This window comes from Lithobates pipiens, unplaced genomic scaffold (genome assembly GCF_037356315.1).
Source record: "Lithobates pipiens isolate NorthernLeopardFrog02 unplaced genomic scaffold, aLitPip1_a1.2 Scaffold_3, whole genome shotgun sequence".
NCBI lineage: Eukaryota > Metazoa > Chordata > Amphibia > Anura > Ranidae > Lithobates > Lithobates pipiens.
In genome coordinates, this window is record NW_027507790.1 from 85,571,406 (window position 1) to 85,590,094 (window position 18,689).

General features: G+C 45.8%; 1 protein-coding gene across 1 annotated transcript in view; it reads right to left on the reverse strand.

Moving 5' to 3' along the window:
* The window catches only part of ANAPC7 (anaphase promoting complex subunit 7), a 107,831-nt gene extending 89,176 nt beyond the window's left edge, over positions 1 to 18,655 (reverse strand). Inside the window, exons 1-2 of the mRNA XM_077461993.1 lie at positions 18,320 to 18,655; positions 11,249 to 11,435 (exon numbers count right to left, since the gene is read on the reverse strand). Coding sequence (XP_077318119.1) covers positions 11,249 to 11,435; positions 18,320 to 18,564 — 432 coding nt within the window. The 5' untranslated portion in view covers positions 18,565 to 18,655. The remainder of the gene's footprint in view (positions 1 to 11,248; positions 11,436 to 18,319) is intronic.
* Positions 18,656 to 18,689: the final 34 nt, after the last annotated feature.

An 18,689-nucleotide genomic window follows, 5' to 3' on the forward strand; every position in this document is an offset into this window, starting at 1 on the left:
ACATTAATCACCTTGCAGGTGGACAGACAGACAGACAAGAAGAGTTGCAATAGCCAAAACCCGAATGCTGGAAAGAGATGCAGGAGCACTAGGTGCTCCTGACATTACCAGCCCCCCACCCCCGAAGAGGAATGGCCCCAGGACCCTTAAAAATGAGCTGGAAATCCAGCACAGGACCATCAGACTGGGCAGAGGCCAGTGGATCCGCAAGGTCAGGTTGGTTAGCAGGGTGACGCGTCGCAGGAGTTGGATAGCTGAAAACACAAGCAGAATGCAGAGAGCCTTGAAAAAACAAAAACAAGAAAAAGAAAAAGAACAAGAACAAGAACAAGAACAAGAACAAGAACAAGAAAAGAACAAGAACCAAGAACAAGAACATGAACAAGAACAAGAACAAGAACAAGAACAAGAACAAGAACAAGAAAAAGAAAAGAAAAAGAAAAAGAAAAAGAAAAAGAAAAAGAAAAAGAAAAAAGAAAAAAGAAAAGAAAAAGAAAAAGAAAAAGAAAAAGAAAAAAAAAGAAAAAGAAAAAGAAAAAGAAAAAGAAAAAAGAAAAAGAAAAAGAAAAAGAAAAAAAGAAAAGAAAAAGAAAAGAAAAAGAAAAAGAAAAAGAAAAAGAAAAAGAAAAAGAAAAAGAAAAAGAAAAAGAAAAAGAAAAAGAAAAAGAAAAAGAAAAAGAAAAAGAAAAAGAAGAAGAAGAAGAAGAAGAAGAAGAGAAGAAAAAGAAGAAAAAGAAGAAAGAAGAAGAAGAAGAAGAAGAAGAAGAAGAAGAAGAAGAAGAAGAAGAAGAAGAAGAAGAAGAAGAAGAAGAAGAAGAAGAAGAAGAAGAAGAAGAAGAAGAAGAAGAAGAAGAGAAGAAGAAGAAGAAGAAGAAGAAGAAGAAGAAGAAGAAGAAGAAGAAAGAAGAAGAAGAAGAAGAAGAAGAAGAAGAAGAAGAAGAAGAAGAAGAAGAAGAAGAAGAAGAAGAAGAAGAAGAAGAAAGAAGAAGAAGAAGAAAAGAAGAAGAAGAAGAAGAAGAAGAAGAAGAAGAAGAAGAAGAAGAAGAAGAAAGGAAGAAGAAAGAAAGAAGAAGAAGAAGAAGAAGAAGAAGAAGAAGAAGAAGAAGAAGAAGAAGAAGAAGAAGAAGAAGAAGAAGAAGAAGAAGAAGAAGAAGAAGAAGAAGAAGAAGAAGAAGAAGAAGAAGAAGAAGAAGAAGAAGAAGAAGAAGAAGAAGAAGAAGAAGAAGAAGAAGAAGAAGAAGAAGAAGAAGAAGAAGAAGAAGAAGAAGAAGAAGAAGAAGAAGAAGAAGAAGAAGAAGAAGAAGAAGAAGAAGAAGAAGAAGAAAGAAGAAGAAGAAGAAGAAGAAGAAGAAGAAGAAGAAGAAGAAGAAGAAGAAGAAGAAGAAGAAGAAGAAGAAGAAGAAGAAGAAGAAGAAGAAGGGGTTGAAAGCCCCACCTGGCCAAATGAGGCAGTCTAGCTAAAAGATGGATTGAACTTCTTAGCCCTTGTACACACGGTCAGAGATTCCGACGGAATGTGTCCTATCGGACCGTTTTGTCGGATATTCCAACTGTGTGTGGTCTGCAACGGACTGTTTCCGTCGGAATATCCGACGGACCAACTTTTCCAACTTGCCGGTAAAATTTATCGACAAAATGCTCCGATCGGACATACTCCGATCATGTGTAACCTACTCCGATGGACAAAGTGCCACGCATGCTCAGATCAAATTCCTAGACCAAAGCTGTTGGCTACTAGCCTGAACGTAGTCCTGTCGAAACGAAATAATGTCATCACGTTACGTACAATCGGATTTTCCAACAACTTAGTCCGACCGTGTGTATGCAACATCACTTCCAGACCTCTTCCGGAATTAATCAGTCGGAATTACTCCAATGGATTTGGTTGTCGGAATCTCCGACCGTGTTTACAAGGGCTTAGACAGGTTTAAATGGATGTAGCAGTAGTAGGGTGCGGCCAGGTCACAGAAAGTCCCAAAATAAGAAAAAGCAGACTCAATGGGCATGGGCTGGACCAGGATAACTGGTGCAGAGGCCGACTGGACTGCATCGCCAGGTGTAGTGGCAGCAGACCTTGAGGACAAGTTAGCCTGGATGTGCATCCAAGGGATTTTAGGGGCAGGCAAAAGGTAGGGGTAAATCCAGGGGGCTTGACTTTATCACATTATTAGGTTACACATGCTTCAAAATGTGGCTTCAGACATGTTTTTTTTTAAAGCGCTCTGAATGCCAATCAAAGCTCCATCACTGAATAAAATGGTTAGCTTACAGTCCTGTTTTCACATAGCTTTGCTTTAAAAATTATACTCCATGTCGCTTTCTTGGTGCTTCAAAGTGTCTCCAAAGCCTCCAATGAAGTCTATGAAAAAGCTTGCTTGAACACCTACAGCTTTTGAGGGGCTTTTATTCAGCTTTGCTATGGTTTAGTAAGTATTGCAGGTATGAGATACCCCAGGAAGCACTGGGAAACCAAACAAACAAACCTTTCCCATCCAGATTTAAAGCGAATAGAGCCACGGATGGACTTTTAATTCCAACATTTGCGTACTACTGATAAAAAGAATATTGGGTTTATTTACTAAAGGCAAATCCACTTTGCACTACAAGTCTACTTGGCAGTGCAGTCGCTGTAGATCGGAGGGGGACATACAAGACTTCCAAGTGCACTTGTGGTACAAAGCAGATTTGCCTTTAGTAAATAGCCCCCTATATGAGAAATAAATGCAATATTTATATATTATATAAAAGGCTATTCTGTCTCCCATTTCACTGGATAACAGGTTATGCCTTCAGAAGCGTTGTAATGTATATTTCTAGCTCATATACTGTATACCGTATTTATCGTCGTATAACACGCACTTTTTCCCCCCTTAAAATCAGGGGGAAATCGTGGGTGAGTGTTATACGCCGATCCCCACTGATCCCCCGCCAATCTCCGCTGACTGTGAGCGGAGCGATCGCTGCTGAGATACATATCACCAGTCCCGCCATTGGACCGGTGTTATGTCCATCACAGGGCAGGACTGGGCTGGACTGAACGTGACTGTGAGCGGAGCAGAGTACACTCGGTTATGTGCATCTCAGCTCTGCCCAGTCCCTGCAATCTCGACGGCATTTGCTCCGTTAAGTCTCGGCGGGGCCAATTTTAAATAATCCAAGCGATGGACACAAGGCTACACTGGGGCAAGGCTGCACTGGACACTGATAAGGCTGCATTAATGGGCATTTAAATGTAAGGTTTTTTTTCCCCTAAAATTCCCTCCTAAACTTGGGGTGCGTTTTATACGCCGATAAATACGGTAGTTAAAAGGCTTGTGGATACCTACCCAGAATACCTAGCTTTTTAGACATCCCATTCCAAATCATAGGCATATTGCAACTAACCCTTCCTCAAAGTTTGGACACTGACAGTCCTAGTATATAATATACACTTGTGCTCATAAATTTACATACCCTGGTAGAATTTATGATTTCTTGCCCATTTTTCAGAGAATACGAATGTTAACACAAAAATAGGATTTTTTTTTTTTTACTCACCGTAAAATCCTTTTCTCTGTAATTCACAGACAGACACAGCTCCTCTCTGTAACAAATGGGTTGTTAGCCTTATCACTAGGAGAATACTAGGAATAGTTGTAATACAACACTCAGAACCAGGGGGGCGGTCCCTAGGGTAACAACCCTCCCGTCTGCAGACAGACCTCAGTACGTCAACAAGCAGTATACCATAAAGATAAAAAAGGAGGGGTGCGTGCTGTGTCGGTCGGTGAATTACAGAGAAAAGGATTTTACGGGGAGTACAAAAAAAAAAAAAAATCCTATTTTCTCTTATAGTCACCGACCGACACAGCTCCTCTCTGTAACAAATGGGACGTCCCCAAGCAGTGCCAAACGAGGGGGTGGGAAAACAGCACAAAACTTCATCCACCATGGCAAGTGGGAACTAGTGAAACTTTACCAACAAAAAACAGCGTGTGGAAAAACCACTACAAAAAACAGGGTATCCTCAACAGGAGTGATCACCCAAAACCGCACCAAACTGCGGAAGTAATGCAACAGTGCATTAAAGAGGAAGTAAACCCTGATGAGTTTACTTCCTCTTTCATTCCCTGCAAAGGTAAAGCATAATTGCCTACTATGCATCGCATAGTAGTCCATTATGTGTGTCACTTACCTGACACAGGAGCCAGCGAAGTCACCGCTGTCCCCTGTAGTCCACCGCATCATCTTCTCGGTGGGTCTCGCTGCTCCGCCGCTGTCATTCGGCGAAGCCGCAATGACGTCACTCCCGCGCACGGGAGCCGCCACTCGCGGCATATTGCCGTTGACCGCGGCGCGCTCAGTGCACCGTAGACAGCGGTGCCTGTCTTTCGGCAAATATCTCCTAAACCGTGTAGGTTTAGGAGATATTTCTTGGACCTACAGGTAAGCCTTAATCTAGGCTTACCTCTAGGTCAAAGTGTGTTGTAAGGGTTTACAACCACTTTAACATAACAGTACTGTGTTTTTATCGAAAAACCAGGGAAAGAAAAAAAAAAAAAAGAAAAAAAAAGAAAATATATATATATATATATTGCATATTCAATTGCAACTACACGGCCGCCTGCAAAACTTTGCAGTCAAAACAGGCATCAGCCGATGCACTGACATCTACCTTGTAGAACTTGGTAAACGTGTGAACAGACGACCAGGTCGCCGCTTTACACACCTGAGCGGCAGACGCTTGGTGGTGTCGGAAGGCCCAAGACGTTCCGATTGCCCTTGTGGAGTGGGCCGTGACCGGAAAGGGGAGCACCTGCCCCTTCAAGGCATAGGTTTGTACTACAATCCGTCTGATCCACCTGGAAATGGTGGCCGACGAGACCGCCCTGCCTTTCTTTGGACCAGCCAGCGAAACAAACAGCGAGTCTGACTTCCAAAAGGGAGCCGTGGCAGACAAATACACCTTAAGATCCCGAAACACGTCCAGAGCGTGAAGGGCCACCTCCTTAGGGTGCTTCGGCTTAGGACACAGAGATGGCAATACAATGTCCTCATTGATATGAAAAGCCGAGACCACTTTCGGTAGGAAAGACGGTTGTGGACGCAACACCATCTTATCTTTGTGGATAACCAGATAGGGCGACACAAGGCCACCAGTTCTGAAACCCTCCTGGCCGATGTGATGGCCACTAGGAAGACCACTTTCTGGGAAAGAGTCAACAGGGGAATCTCCCTGATATTTTCAAATGGCGGCTTTTGAAGCGCTGACAACACCAGGTTCAGAACCCAAGGGGGTAACGGTGGACGCACCGGAGGGACTACATGTCGTACCCCCTGAACGAAGGTACTCACTAAGGAGTGAGATGCCAGGGGTCGCTGAAAAAATAAAAATAAAAAAATAAAATAAAAAAAGACAGCTAAGGCTCAAGTTTGCCCTTTAATGCTGCTTAATGCCAATATCTGGTCTACTCCTTGCTGGAGAAACAGCAGGATCCTGGATATGGAAAAGGAGCGCGGATGCCATCCGTTCTCCTTACACATGGAGATGTAGGCCTTCCAGGTACGATGGTATATCTTCCGAGAAGAAGATTTCCGTGCTCTCAACATAGTTGGGATCACCGAGTCCGACAGACCCCGGTTCCTCAACGCCTGACTCTCAATAGCCATGCCGTTGAAGCCAGCGATGGTAAAGCAGGATGGAGAATCGGACCTTGAGACAGAAGGTCCTCTCGCAACGGCAGTCATCAGGGAGAGTCTGCCACCAGACGCACCAGGTCTGCATACCAGGGACGCTGAGACCAATCTGGGACCAGCATCACTGGGATCCCCTCAGCTTCCACTCTGCGAAGCAGACGTGCTAACAGTTTCAGTGGAGGAAAGGCGTACATCAGCTGGTACTGATCCCACGGAGCCACCAGCGCGTCAGCCCAGGGTTTTCTCTTGTCCTGGACACGAATCTTGGCACCTTCCGATTGATACGGGAGGCCAGCAGATCCACGTCTGGTGTGCCCTACCTCAGGCACAGTAACCTGAATGTCTCCGGATGCAATGCCCATTCTCCTGGGTCCAGCATCTGTCGACTCAAATAGTCCACTTGCCAGTTCTCCACTCCCGGGATGTAAATGGCCGACCTCCCGTGCAGCGGCTGAGCTTCTTGTTCCCCCTTGGTGATTGACGTATGCCACAGCCGTGGCGTTGTCTGACTGGATCCTGATCGGATGCCCTTGCAGTCTCATCGACCATGTGGAGAGGCACAACCTGATCACTCTCAATTCCAGCAGATTGATCAGCAACTTGGATTCTTCCGTCGACCAGAGGCCCTGAGCCGACTGAACCCCATCATTCCACCCCAGCCGGATAGACTGGCGTCCGTTGTGATCACTGTCCATCTCAGAGGTAGGAATGATTCACCGGGGACCTCAACCACCAGATCAGTGAGTCTGACTGACTGGCTCACATGGATCTGTCGATCCATGGACAACTGAGATTTGTCCCATTTTGTCAAAATTTCCCTATGCAGGACTCTGGTGTGGAACTGGGCATAAGGTACTGCCTCGAAGGAGGCTACCATGAGTCCCAGTACTCACATGCAAAAGCGAAGCGATGACCACTTGCAGTTCTTTAGCAGTTTTACCGTGGATCTGAGAGTCTGCAATTTGTGTGAAGGGAGAAACACTCACTTCCCTGGAGTCCAGGAGCAAGCCTAGGTACTCCAGACGCTGGGTCGGCACAATCACAGACTTCTTGCAGGGTCTGCATGGTGATCGCCACATCCTCCTCTAATTCTGAGGCGGAAGATGCTCTCAGGAGGAGATTGTCTAGGTATCCCATGATCGCGATCCCATGTTGTCGCAACGCCAAAGCTGGAGCCAGTACCTTGGTAAAGACTCGGGGGGCTGATGCCAGACCAAAAGGAAGAGCCACAAACTGGTAATGGGCTTCCCCGACTGCAAATCGCAGAAACTTTTGATGCCGGAGGCAAATGGGTATGTGCAGGTACGCATCCTGGATGTCTAAGGACACCAGGGAGTCCCCTTGATGAAGTGCAGCGACTACTGAGCGAACCGATTCCATTCTGAACCTCTGCACTTTCACAAAGTGATTGAGGGCTTTTAGGTCCAAGATGGGACGTACCCCTTCCTTCTTGGGAATCACAAACAGATTAGAGTAGAATCCCTGGAAGCATTCCAAGTCCGGAACCGGTACAATCACCCCGCGATTCAGCAAATGCCTTACCGCCCCCAACAGGGCCTCCCGGCAAACCGGGGATATGGGTATGCTGGAGGGGAAGAATCTGTTTGGCGGCCAAGAGAGAAACTCTATCTTGTAGCCTGTGGAAACTAGATCGCAGACCCATTGGTCGTATAACCCGGGAGGACCACCGGGCTGCAAACTCCCGAAGGCGACCCCCTACCCGAGACATGGGTGGGGGGCAAACCTTTATGCGGTAGCACTTTTATTTGCAGGTTTGTTAGGCTTGTGGTTCCAGGGATGTTTCTAAAAGTCCGTGGGCATCCTGTTGGGCTGGGGACGTTTTGTCGAAGCTCCGGGCGGATGAAAAAGCCATTTGTCAGCGTAAAAAAGAGGGCCCTTGCCTACGGTGTGGCTCTTTAGCCTTTTTGGCCTGTGGGAGTAGGGTACTCTTACCACCAGTGGCATTTTTAATAATGTCATCCAACGAGGCTCCAAAGAGCCGGTTGCCAAGGAAAGGAAGATTCGTCGGGGTTTTTTTGGATGCCTGGTCAGCAGACCAGCATTTTAGTCAAATTAGGGGCCTCAGCACCACAGCTGACACTGAGGCCCTGGATAACAAAGGGAGAGTATCCAGGGCCGCGTCACAGACATACTTAAGGCCTTGCACTAGTTGGTCTGCTAGTCCCATTTGTTACAGAGAGGAGCTGTGTCGGTCGGTGAATATAAGAGAAAATAATCCAGTCCTGGCTTTGGATAATTATGAAAGGCGGCAACTAACATTTCCAAAAAGAAAAAAAAAAAAAAAAAAAGAAGCATAGGCAGTGTGAGCTTCCATATTCCCCCTTGGCACTTTTTCTTCCCCTTTTTAACCACTACAGATCCGCGCTATTGCCAAATGACGGCATCAGCGCGGACCTACATTTCCGGGACTACGTCTATTGACGTCGTCCCGGATACGAGCGGCCTGCGCGCCCCCTGAGGGGCGCGCGCGGCGCGCTCTGTGATCGGCGAGTCCGTGAGACTCGCCTGATCACCGATCCGTGCAAGGGGTCGATCCCGACCCCTTATCACGTGATCAGCTGTCAGCCAATGACAGCTGATCATGTGATAGAACGGAGCCGGTAATCGGCTATTATTCCTCCTCGCGCTGACAGCGCGAGGAGAGAAAAAAAAAGCCGATCACGGCCAGCAATACAGCTGACCACCTGCCCCCTGCCAGTGCCCACCTGCCCACCGCCGTGCCATCCTGAATAAAAGTAAGTGCCCCCCATCAGTGCCCATAGTGCCCACAGTGCCACCTACAGTGCCACCCACAATGCCACCCACAGTGCCATCCAGCAGTGCCACCAACAGTGCCACCCACAGTGCCCACAATCTGCCTCAAAGGTGCTGCGACCCAGTGCCGCCCATCAGTGCCCAGCAGTGCCGCCCATCAGTGCCCAGCAGTGCCACCTATCAGTGCCACCTATCAGTGCCCATCAGTCCCATCTATCAGTGGTACCTATCAGTGCCCATCCGTGCCACTTATCCGTGCCACCCATCCATGCCATCTTATCTGTGCCCATCTTTGCCCATCAGTGCCGCCTTATCTGTGCCGCCTTATCTGTGCCTATTAGTGCCAACCAGTGCAGCCCATCAGTGCCCACCAATGCAGCCCATCAGTGCCCACCAATGCAGCCCATCAGTGCCCACCAATGCAGCCCATCAGTGCCGCCTAATCAGCGCACTTCAATGAAGGAGAAAAATTACCCGTTTGCAAAATTTTATAACAAACTATTAAAACATGATTTATTTATTTTTATTTTTTTGCATCTTTTTTTGTTTGTTTAGCAAAAAATAAAACTCCCAGCTGTAACTAAATACCACCAAAAGAAAGCTCTATTTGTGGGAAAAAAATGATAAAAATTTAATTTGGGTACAGTGTTGTATGCCCGCGCAATTGTCATTCAAAGTGCATCAGCGCTGAAAGCTGAAAATTGGTCTGGGACTGAGGGGGGTTTAAGTGCCCAGTAAGCAAGTGGTTAAAGAAGGCCTCCACCCAAACCTGTAAGTGTAGTGGAATTAATAGGAGCAGATGCAAAATATAAAATAAAAAAAATCACTTGCCTTGATTCTCCTGCTTCTGCACACCACCTATTTGGAAAGCCCTAAACCTGTGTACTTTCTAATTTTAAGACTGTTCCTTTTTTGAAGTCTTTAAAACATGCTGTGACAATACCTGTCCTATTCATGGAACTTTTGGAGAAATCACTAAAATTGCAGTGGGTGGTGGAGGCATATGTGTTGGATGTGGGGGGTGCAAGTGCCCCTGTTGGGATGTCAGATTTCTATGGTGTGGAAGGATGAGGCATAGATGAATCATTTCAGAACTTTTTCCGCTTTTTAAAAAAAAAAAAAATTATTTTTTTAAATGGCTGTGCAGCTCAGTTGAGAAACAGACTGGGGTCTTTTAAGGGGGGGGAAGGTATATTTTATATATATATATATATATATATATATATATATATATATATATATATATATATATATATATATATATATATATATATATATATATATATATATATATATACATACATACACACACATACACATATACACACACATATACATATATACATACACACACACTCTTGGCCTGCCAAGACATAAACACAGGGGCCGATGGCTGTGAGAAAAAAAGTATACTCAACCCACCAAACAAACAACCTGCACACCCAGTGACACCTTACTAAGCCCCGTAATGCCCCAGGCCGCTAGAGACCACCACCATCTAGGTGTTCCCAAACTGGACACAGGGTAGCCTACTGATGCCTACCTGAGTCCCACTGGTACCTGCATCCCTGGGAGCCTGGGAAGATGACAGAAAATTGTCCTCCTGCCTACTGGACCTTCCTGTGGAGTCCATGCTGCCCCCTGCAGCCACGTCCATGATAATGGCACTAGCTGTCACGCTGTAGAAATCATCTCACTCTGGAAATGAAGAGCCATGTCATGTCATGTCATTCCCCCCACGGAAGCAGCCAAGGGGATCTGCACACATGGGCTCAGATGAAGCCAGAATCAGGGTCACCTTCTGCTTGCAGAAGGGTTGCCCGTGGCCGTACAGTCGCCATACAGTAAGGGTGCACTCACCCCCACAGCCCAGAAGCTCACACTGTGCTCTCCCTCCTTGCCACAAGACACATAGCCCAGCTCAGCCCTTGGAAGATGGAGCCTCCAGCGGTCCCTTCAGGCAACATGTCCCCTCCGAACGGAGGAAACACTAAGACTGACCAGGGACCAACTTTTAAAGAAATTAAATGGCAACGTATTTCCTGTGTGTGAGGAGGAGCTCCATCTCTCAAGGGCTGACCTGGAGGGACGCGTTTATAGATGCTTTTTTCCACTGTACTGGGGTCCGATGCATTTTTTTTATGTCTTTTCCAGCTTTTAGCGCTAAAACACCTGAAAAGTGCCTCAGTGTGAAAGTAGAATGAGAGATAGAGAAGAGAAGAGCTACAAAGTATCTTTTAAAGATCCAAGGTAAGAACTTCAGTCTGTAAATGAGGGCAGTTTAACCACAAAACATATATATTTTTAGCAGAGACCCTAGAGAATAAAATGGTGGTTGCAATAATTAATGTCACACTGTACTTGTGCAGCGGCCTTTGAAATGCAATTATTTGGGGAAAAATACACTTCAAGGAATAAAAAAAAAAAAAAAAAAAAAAAAAACAAGCAGTAAAGTTAGCACAATTTTTTTTGTATAATGTGAAAGATAAGGTTGCGCTGCAAGAATAGTTATCTTTATTCTAAGCAAGAAAATTGTGATTCTCATTTTATCCAGAATTGTGCAGCTCTAGATCAGATGAAGCAAGTCACATGCTGCTCTGTACCCGGGAAGTAACAAGTATTTTCTTTGCTCCCAGTGGGTAAAGTGAATGCAAGTATGTTCTGTTGGCAGATTGGTCTTTTAGGTGAACTTGCTGTCCTCAAGTTGCTTAAAAAATTTAAACGCCTTATGCAAGTTCTACTATGAATAAATAGGTAGGTTTGTCTAATAAAAAAAAAACAAAAGTAGCATCTGTACCTGATTTTGTGGCATGGCACCAACATTTCCCGTGGATGGCCTGACTTTGGAGGTCTTGGTTAAGGCTTTTTTCTGCTGTAGAGCCATGGTGTATTTACTGACGGCATTGCGATACTCCTTGTCATGGAAGAGAGAATCCGCATGGTACACCAATAACTGGTACTTCTGTGATGATGAAAACATTTCCCTAAGAAAAAATAAATAGGTACTATTTTTAGTGCAAAAATAGCCTGAAAAGCACCCCAGTGTGAAAGGGGTCTTGGAGAGATTTACCCTCACTTCCTGTACTGCTGGCATTTTACCAAATAAGGAAGTGATGGGAAGTCACCAACTCCAACACAAACATGCTTTTTGGCCTGTTCACTGAAATAGACCCCATACCATTAGATTTTTGTCTTCAGATTTACTAAAACCATGTAGTGCAAGGGCCTGCCTGATTACATACAAGTTGAAAAACGCTTAAAGGTTTAAAGTGGTTGTATACTCTTTTTTTTTTTTTACTTTAACCTACAGGAAAGCCTATAGTAAGGCTTACCTGTAGGTAAAAAAATATCTCCTAAACCTGTACAGTTTAGGAGATATTCCCCTCGGTATGCGCCGCTGACTGCAGCGGCGCATGCGCACAAGGGGATTCTCGGCTGAAAATCCGGCAGTGGCCGACCGGCCGGAAAGAAATCTCCCGCGGCGCTGTGAGTGGCCGGAGCCGCGATACCCGGAAGAAACAAAGAGGGAGCATCTCAGCTCCCTCGGCGTGGATCGGGCCAGATGTCGGGGCCTCGTTCTAAGGTAAGTATTTCATAATGAGCTAGTATGCGGTGCATACTAGCTCATTATGCCTTTTGCTTTTCAGGTGTTAAAAAAAAAAAAAAAAAAACATTAGTGGGTTTACTACCGCTTTAACCTCATATTATATGGCTTTGGTAAATCTAATAGTGTGTATGCGGTCTCAGGCTGGCCATCTACTTGTACATTTTTTCTTTAGATTTACCTTAACCTCCTGGCATCCGCGCTATTGCCGAATGACAGGCACAGCGCGGATGTGAATTTCCGGAACTCCCCTGTGCACGCTCCCTGCACATTCCCTACAGGGCGCGCGCGGAACGCTCTGTGATCACTGAGTCACTGAGACTCAGGATATCACCAATCCGAAGTAAGGGGCCGGTCCCGGCCCCTTGCCATGTGATCAGCTGTCAGCCAATGACAGCTGATCACATGATGTAAACAAAAGCTCGGTGATCGTTTTTTTTTCTCCTCACGCTCACAGTGGAGGAGAAAAAAAAAAAAAAAAAAGACGATCACCGGCTTATCTTAAAAGGGACATAGGTCCCAAAAAGGAAAAGGCAATTATGCCTCATTTATAGAGTAAGTGTCCACATGTGACACCCATCAATGCCCACCAGTGGTGCCAATCAGTGCCACCTAGAAGTGCTGCCTATCACTGCCACCCAATCAGTGCCCATCACTGCCACCTAACGGTGCCCATCAGTGCCGCCACATCAGCATACATCAGTGACGGACAAAAATTACCCGCTATAAAATTTTAAAACAAACTAAAAATAAATATCGCACAGGTGATCAAAAAAAAAAAAAAAAAAAAAAAAAAAACACCAAAAGAAAGCTCTATTTGGGACAAAAAAAATGATAAAAATTTTATTTGGGTACAGTGTTGTATGACCACGCAATTGTCATTCAAAGTGTGATAGAGCTGAAAGCTGAAAATTGGTCTGGATAGGAGGGGGGTTTAAGTGCCCAGTAAGCAAGTGGTTAAAGGGGTTGTAAACCCTCATGGTTTTTCACCTTAATTTTGTAGTGCTGCAGCCCCCCAGTTCCCCCCGTTTTACTTACCTGAACCCAGTTTTCTTCTCCCCGGGGACGAGCACACCATCTGTAGCTGGTGTCTCGTATACTGATTGGATAGATTGATAGCTGCGCAGCCATTGACTCATGCTGCTGTCAATCAAATCTAGTGACACGGGGGCAGAGTCCTGCTTTTTGTGTCAATGGATGCAAAAGCAGGACTCCGGAGCACGCCCGCACGGGTGTCCACTGAAGGAGAGCACTTTTCTGATGTGGGCATGCGATGCAGGGAGGAGCTACTAGCACCGCTGAGACCCCAGAAGAGGAGGGTCGGGGGCCACTCTGTGCAAAACGAACTGCACAGTGGAGACAAGTATGACATGTTTGTTATTTATTTATTTTAAAAAAAAAAAAAAGCAAGGGCTTAGTAACCCTTTAAACTATGTAGTAGTGCAAGGGCCTGCCTAATTGGATACAATTGAAAGTTGTATCGTTTTTACCTCTTATTCTATGGTTTTTGGTAAATCTAAAGGAAAATTGTACAAGAAATTTGAAAACGTATGGCCAGCCTTAAACTCATGGATTTAACAGTTTAAAAAAAAAAAAACAGTTACATTCCCCGCATTCCAGGATTCCCAACTATCACATTTGTTTATGTTGTGAACCAAACTGTCAAACCATCAAATGGCTTGTGTGATAACTGATCAAAACTATGCCAGTTGCAGATGAAACAGAGGCCAAGATGGCAGCTCCCATGGCTGAAAAGGATTGACGGGTTTAGTTCCACTTTAACCAGTTGCCGACCGCCGCACGACGATGTACGTCGACAGAATGGCACGGGCAGGCATAAGGGCTTACATGTACGTCCTTGCCTGCCCGACGGTCGGGGGCCCGATCGGGCCCCCGCCCGGTGCCTGCGGCGGTCGGTATTCGTTCGGGAGCGATCCCGGACGAGGGGACGGCCATTCATTCATGGCCACCCCCTCGCGATCGCTCCCGACGAATGAAAATGTCCTGTGACATCACTTCCTCTCCTGTAATGTAAACACAGGAGAGGAAGTGATGTATTCTCTCCTCCGTGTCGGTATTTTTCGTTCCGGCACCGAGGAGAGAGCATCGGTGAGTTGCACAAGCACTACACTACACAGTAGAACATGCCAGGCACACTCACACCCCCCCTTTACCCCCCGATCACCCCCCAATTACCCCTGCCCCCCCAGTCACAGTGACACCAATTGCTATTTTTTTTTTTTTTTTTTTGCATTGGTGTCATTTGTGACTGTAATACTGTTAGGGCAGTTAGGGTTAGCCCCCTTTAGTTCTAAGGTATCCCCCTAACCCCCCCAATAAAGGTTTAACCCCGTGATCACCCCCCGTCGCCAGTGTCACTAAGGCTGGGTTCACATTGCAGCGGTTTATGAGAACGGATGTGATTCGCACCGCACTGCAGTGCAAATCACATCCGATCTCTGTGCGATTCGAGTTCAGCCATACAGATAGTATGGCTGAATTCGTGTCGCACCCGCCGCAAACTCGCACGGGACCCTTTTTTTGGTCCGCAGCAGAATCGGATCGCATGGGTGTTCACACCATGCGATCCGAGTTTGCAGATCGCACTGCGATATGCGAACTGATCTGGGGGTGTCATTAACATTTCACTGACACTCCCAGCAGTTCGCATAGGGCAGTGTGAACTGCCGCCGGGAGGCATGCGATGCGGGAACCCGCCGCGGATTCGTGGCGTTCCCGCATCGCTCCAGTGTGAACCCAGCCTAATAAGCGATCGTTTTTCTGATCACTGTATTAGTGTCACAGGTGACGCTAGTTAGGCAGGTAGGTATTTAGGTTCGCCGCAGCATTTTATAGCGCCAGGGACCCCCATATACTACCGCATAAAGCCCCCTGATTGCCCCCTAGTTAACCCTTTCACCAGTGATCACCATATAACTGTTACAGGTGACGTTGGTTGGTTAGTTATTTTTTTTATAGTTTCAGGGCACCCGCCATTTATTACCTAGTCTCACTAGTGTACCCCTAAATTTAGGGGTGTCTACTTTCCAAAATGGGGTCATTTGGGGGGGGTTTGTGCCATCTTGGCATTTTATGGCCTTCAAAACTGTAACGCCTGAAGGCGGTGCTTGGTTTTCGGGGCCCCGAAAAAAAAAAGTTTGTAATTTTCCCGCAACTTGTGGCAAAATATAAAATATTCCATGGACTCAACATGCCTCTCAGCAAATAGCTTGGGGTGTCTACTTTCTAAAATGGGGTCATTTGTGGGGGTTTTGTGCCATCTTGGCATTTTATGGCCTTCAAAACTGTAATAGGTAGTGAGGAGTAAAGTCAAATATTTACGCCCTTAGAAAACCTGAAGGCGGTTCTTGGTTTTCGGGGCCCCGTACGTGGCTAGGCTCCCAAAAAGTCCCACATATGTGGTATCCCCGTACTCAGGAGAAGCAGCAGAATTTATTTTGGGGTGTCATTTCACATATGCCCATAGCATGTGTGAGCAATATATCATTTAGTGACAACTTTGTGTAAAAAAAAAAAAAAAAAAAAATAATTATTTTTTGTCATTATTCAATCGCTTGAGGCAAAAAAATAGAATATTCAATGGGCTCAACATGCCACTTATCAATTTCCTTAGGGTGTCTACTTTCCAAAATGGGGTCATTTGGGGGGGTTTGTACTGCCCTGCCATTTTAGCACCTCAAGAAATGAGATAGGCAGTCGTAAACTAAAAGCTGCGTAAATTCCAGAAAACTTACCTTAGTTTGTAGATGTGACAACTTTTGCGCAAACCAATAAATATACAATTATTGACTTTTTTTTTACCAAAGACATGTGGCTGAATACATTTTGGCCTAAATGTATGACTAAAATTGAGTTTATTGGATTTTTCTAATAACAAAAAGTAGAAAATATCATTTTTTTTTCAAAATTTGCGGTCTTTTTACGTTTATATCGCAAAAAATAAAAATCGCAGAGGCAATCAAATACCATCAAAAGAAAGCTCTATTTGTGGGAAGAAAAGGACGCAAATTTTGTTTGGGTACAACATTGCATGACTGCGCAATTACCAGTTAAAGCAGCGCAGTGCCAAATTGTAAAAAGACCTCTGGTCATTTACCAGCAAAATGGTCCGGTCTGAAGGTGGTTAAACTGTTCCACCCTTCCCCCCCTTTTAAAAAAAAAAAAAAAAAAAAAAAAAAAAAAAAAAGCAGGATCGGACCCGCAGCCTTTGGGAACAGTTTACATCTCGTGCCATAAGACTCTCTCTGCTGGCTGCACCGGAGCATTACACTCACATAGACTTCTATGAGGCCGTCCACCTAAGTGGGAGATGAACTTGGTCGAGCACAGCCAGGAGGACTTGCGTTGTGGGATGTAAACAACCCCTGAAGGTCACAGTCATTGGATCTTGGCAGGTATAAATCTGTGGAAGGGCATGGCGGGATGGTTTAGTTCAGGGTACAAGGGCAAAAAGGGAAAAGTGCACTCTGCCTGAAAGCGTACTTATTTTTAAATGAGTTGCCAGTGTTGGACATATATGCTGGGTAGCTTATTGACACTCATTGGAACTGCAGAAGCTACTTCAATGAGCGGCCAACCATCATCATCACAGAACAAGTCCAGGTGAATGTAACTCATTAATACTATACACCAATCAGCCAAAACGTTATGACCGAATATTGAGTAGCTTCCCCTATTGAGCAGGCCTGACCCACTGAGGCATGGACTCCACTAGACCTCTGAAGGTATGCTGTGTTTTCTGGCACCAAGCCATCAGTAGCAGACCCTTTAAGTTGCAAGGTGGGTCCTCCATGGATTGAACTTGTTCGTCCAGCACATCCCACAGATTCTTGATTGGACTTAGGATCTGGAGAATTTGGAAGCCAAGTCAGCACCTCAAACCACTCTTGAACAATTTCTGCAGTGGGGCAGGTTGCATTATCCAGCTGAAAGAGGCCACTGCTTGCAGAGAATACTATTTCCATTAGGCTGGGTTCACTAATGTGCGACTTGGATGCAGGTTTCCCTGCATCCAATTCCCATGACACGCCAGTGTGACCAGCTCTCAATGGAGCCGGTCCACATGCCAAAATGGTCCTGTGCATGTTTGGGTCCGGTTCAGGTTCAAATTCAGACCCGATTTGCACCTGAACTGGTGAATAGGGATGCCCCGGACCCCATGCTGGGAACAGCAGCTGCACATAGGTGAACCTGGCCTGATGGAGTGCACTTGGTCAGCAACAATGTTTGGGTAGGTGATACCGGTCAAGTAACAAAGGTTGCCACCTCATCCCTTTAAACCCCAAACACATATGAATTACACAGGTTGAGGTTAATTTAATTCAGATAAGGGACCAAATTAGTTTAATTACCACCTTAATCAGCCACATAACCTGTGTAATTATAATGTTTTAAAGGGGATGAGGTGGCAACTCTACAAGTAACATCCACATGAATGGCAGGACTAAGGTTTCCCAGCAGAACCTTGCCCAAAGAATCACACTGCATCCACCGGATTGCTTTCTTCTTATACTGCACCCTGGTGCTATCTCTTCCCCAGATAAGCACACACACACACACACAGGGCTATCCACATGATGTAAAAGAAAACGTGATTCATCAGATCAGGAAACCTTCTTCCATTGCTCCGTAGTCCAGTTCTGATGCTTACATTCCCATTGTAGACACTTTTGGCTGTGGACACAGGTCAGCGTGGACACAGGTCAGCATGGGCACCCTGACCAGTCCGCAGCTAAGCAACCCCATACATTGCAAACTGAGATGCCCATTTCTTTCAACACACCGACTTCAGAGACAACATGTTCACTTCCTGCCTAACATATCCCACCCACTTTCAGATGCCATGGTAAGACGATGCCATGTTATTCACTTTAGCTGTCAGTGGTCATAGAAGTATGGCTGATTGGTGTAAGGTAGAATAGGGGACATACGAATGGAATGCCCATAGACTTTAACAGGGAAATTGAATGCCCATAGAGAATAATGGAACACAATGGAATGCCCATAGAGAATAATGGAACACAATATTTAAATTAGTGACAGAATTGTCCCTAGAATGGTGACCCCCCCTTGTAGTGGTCTGTATGGAGCTCTATCATACCCCATGATTATTGGAGACTTGCTGTCATTTAGTTTACATGATGACAGATGTGGGATCTCCTCCTATAGAGGTGCCATGGCAGGGATGGGCACTCCTGTGGATGGATCCCCCCAATGACAGGCAGTATTGGATGTATGACTCACGGGTTGTTGTTGCTCATGGTCAGCAGCAGACTGCTCAGTAGGCGCACATTGGAGTGCAGGCCAGCGGCGGCCATGTCCCGTACATGATCGATCACACTCATGTTGTACACAGCGGGTCTCCGGCAGCAGAACACACACAAACACTTCTCCAGCAATACTCGCATTAAATCATGGCGCTCGCTGGTGACTTCACCAAACCCAGCACTGAGCTGCCCGCGGCGCGCCTGATCCCACCTTACACACATTGACTGTCAGATACAGTCAGTCACATGCTCTTCCGTAGCCGACTGTAGCCTCACACTAATAGCCAGAACGGCTTTTGTGACTGACCGCCCGACTTCGCAACCGGCGCTTCCTGGGCACTTGCGCT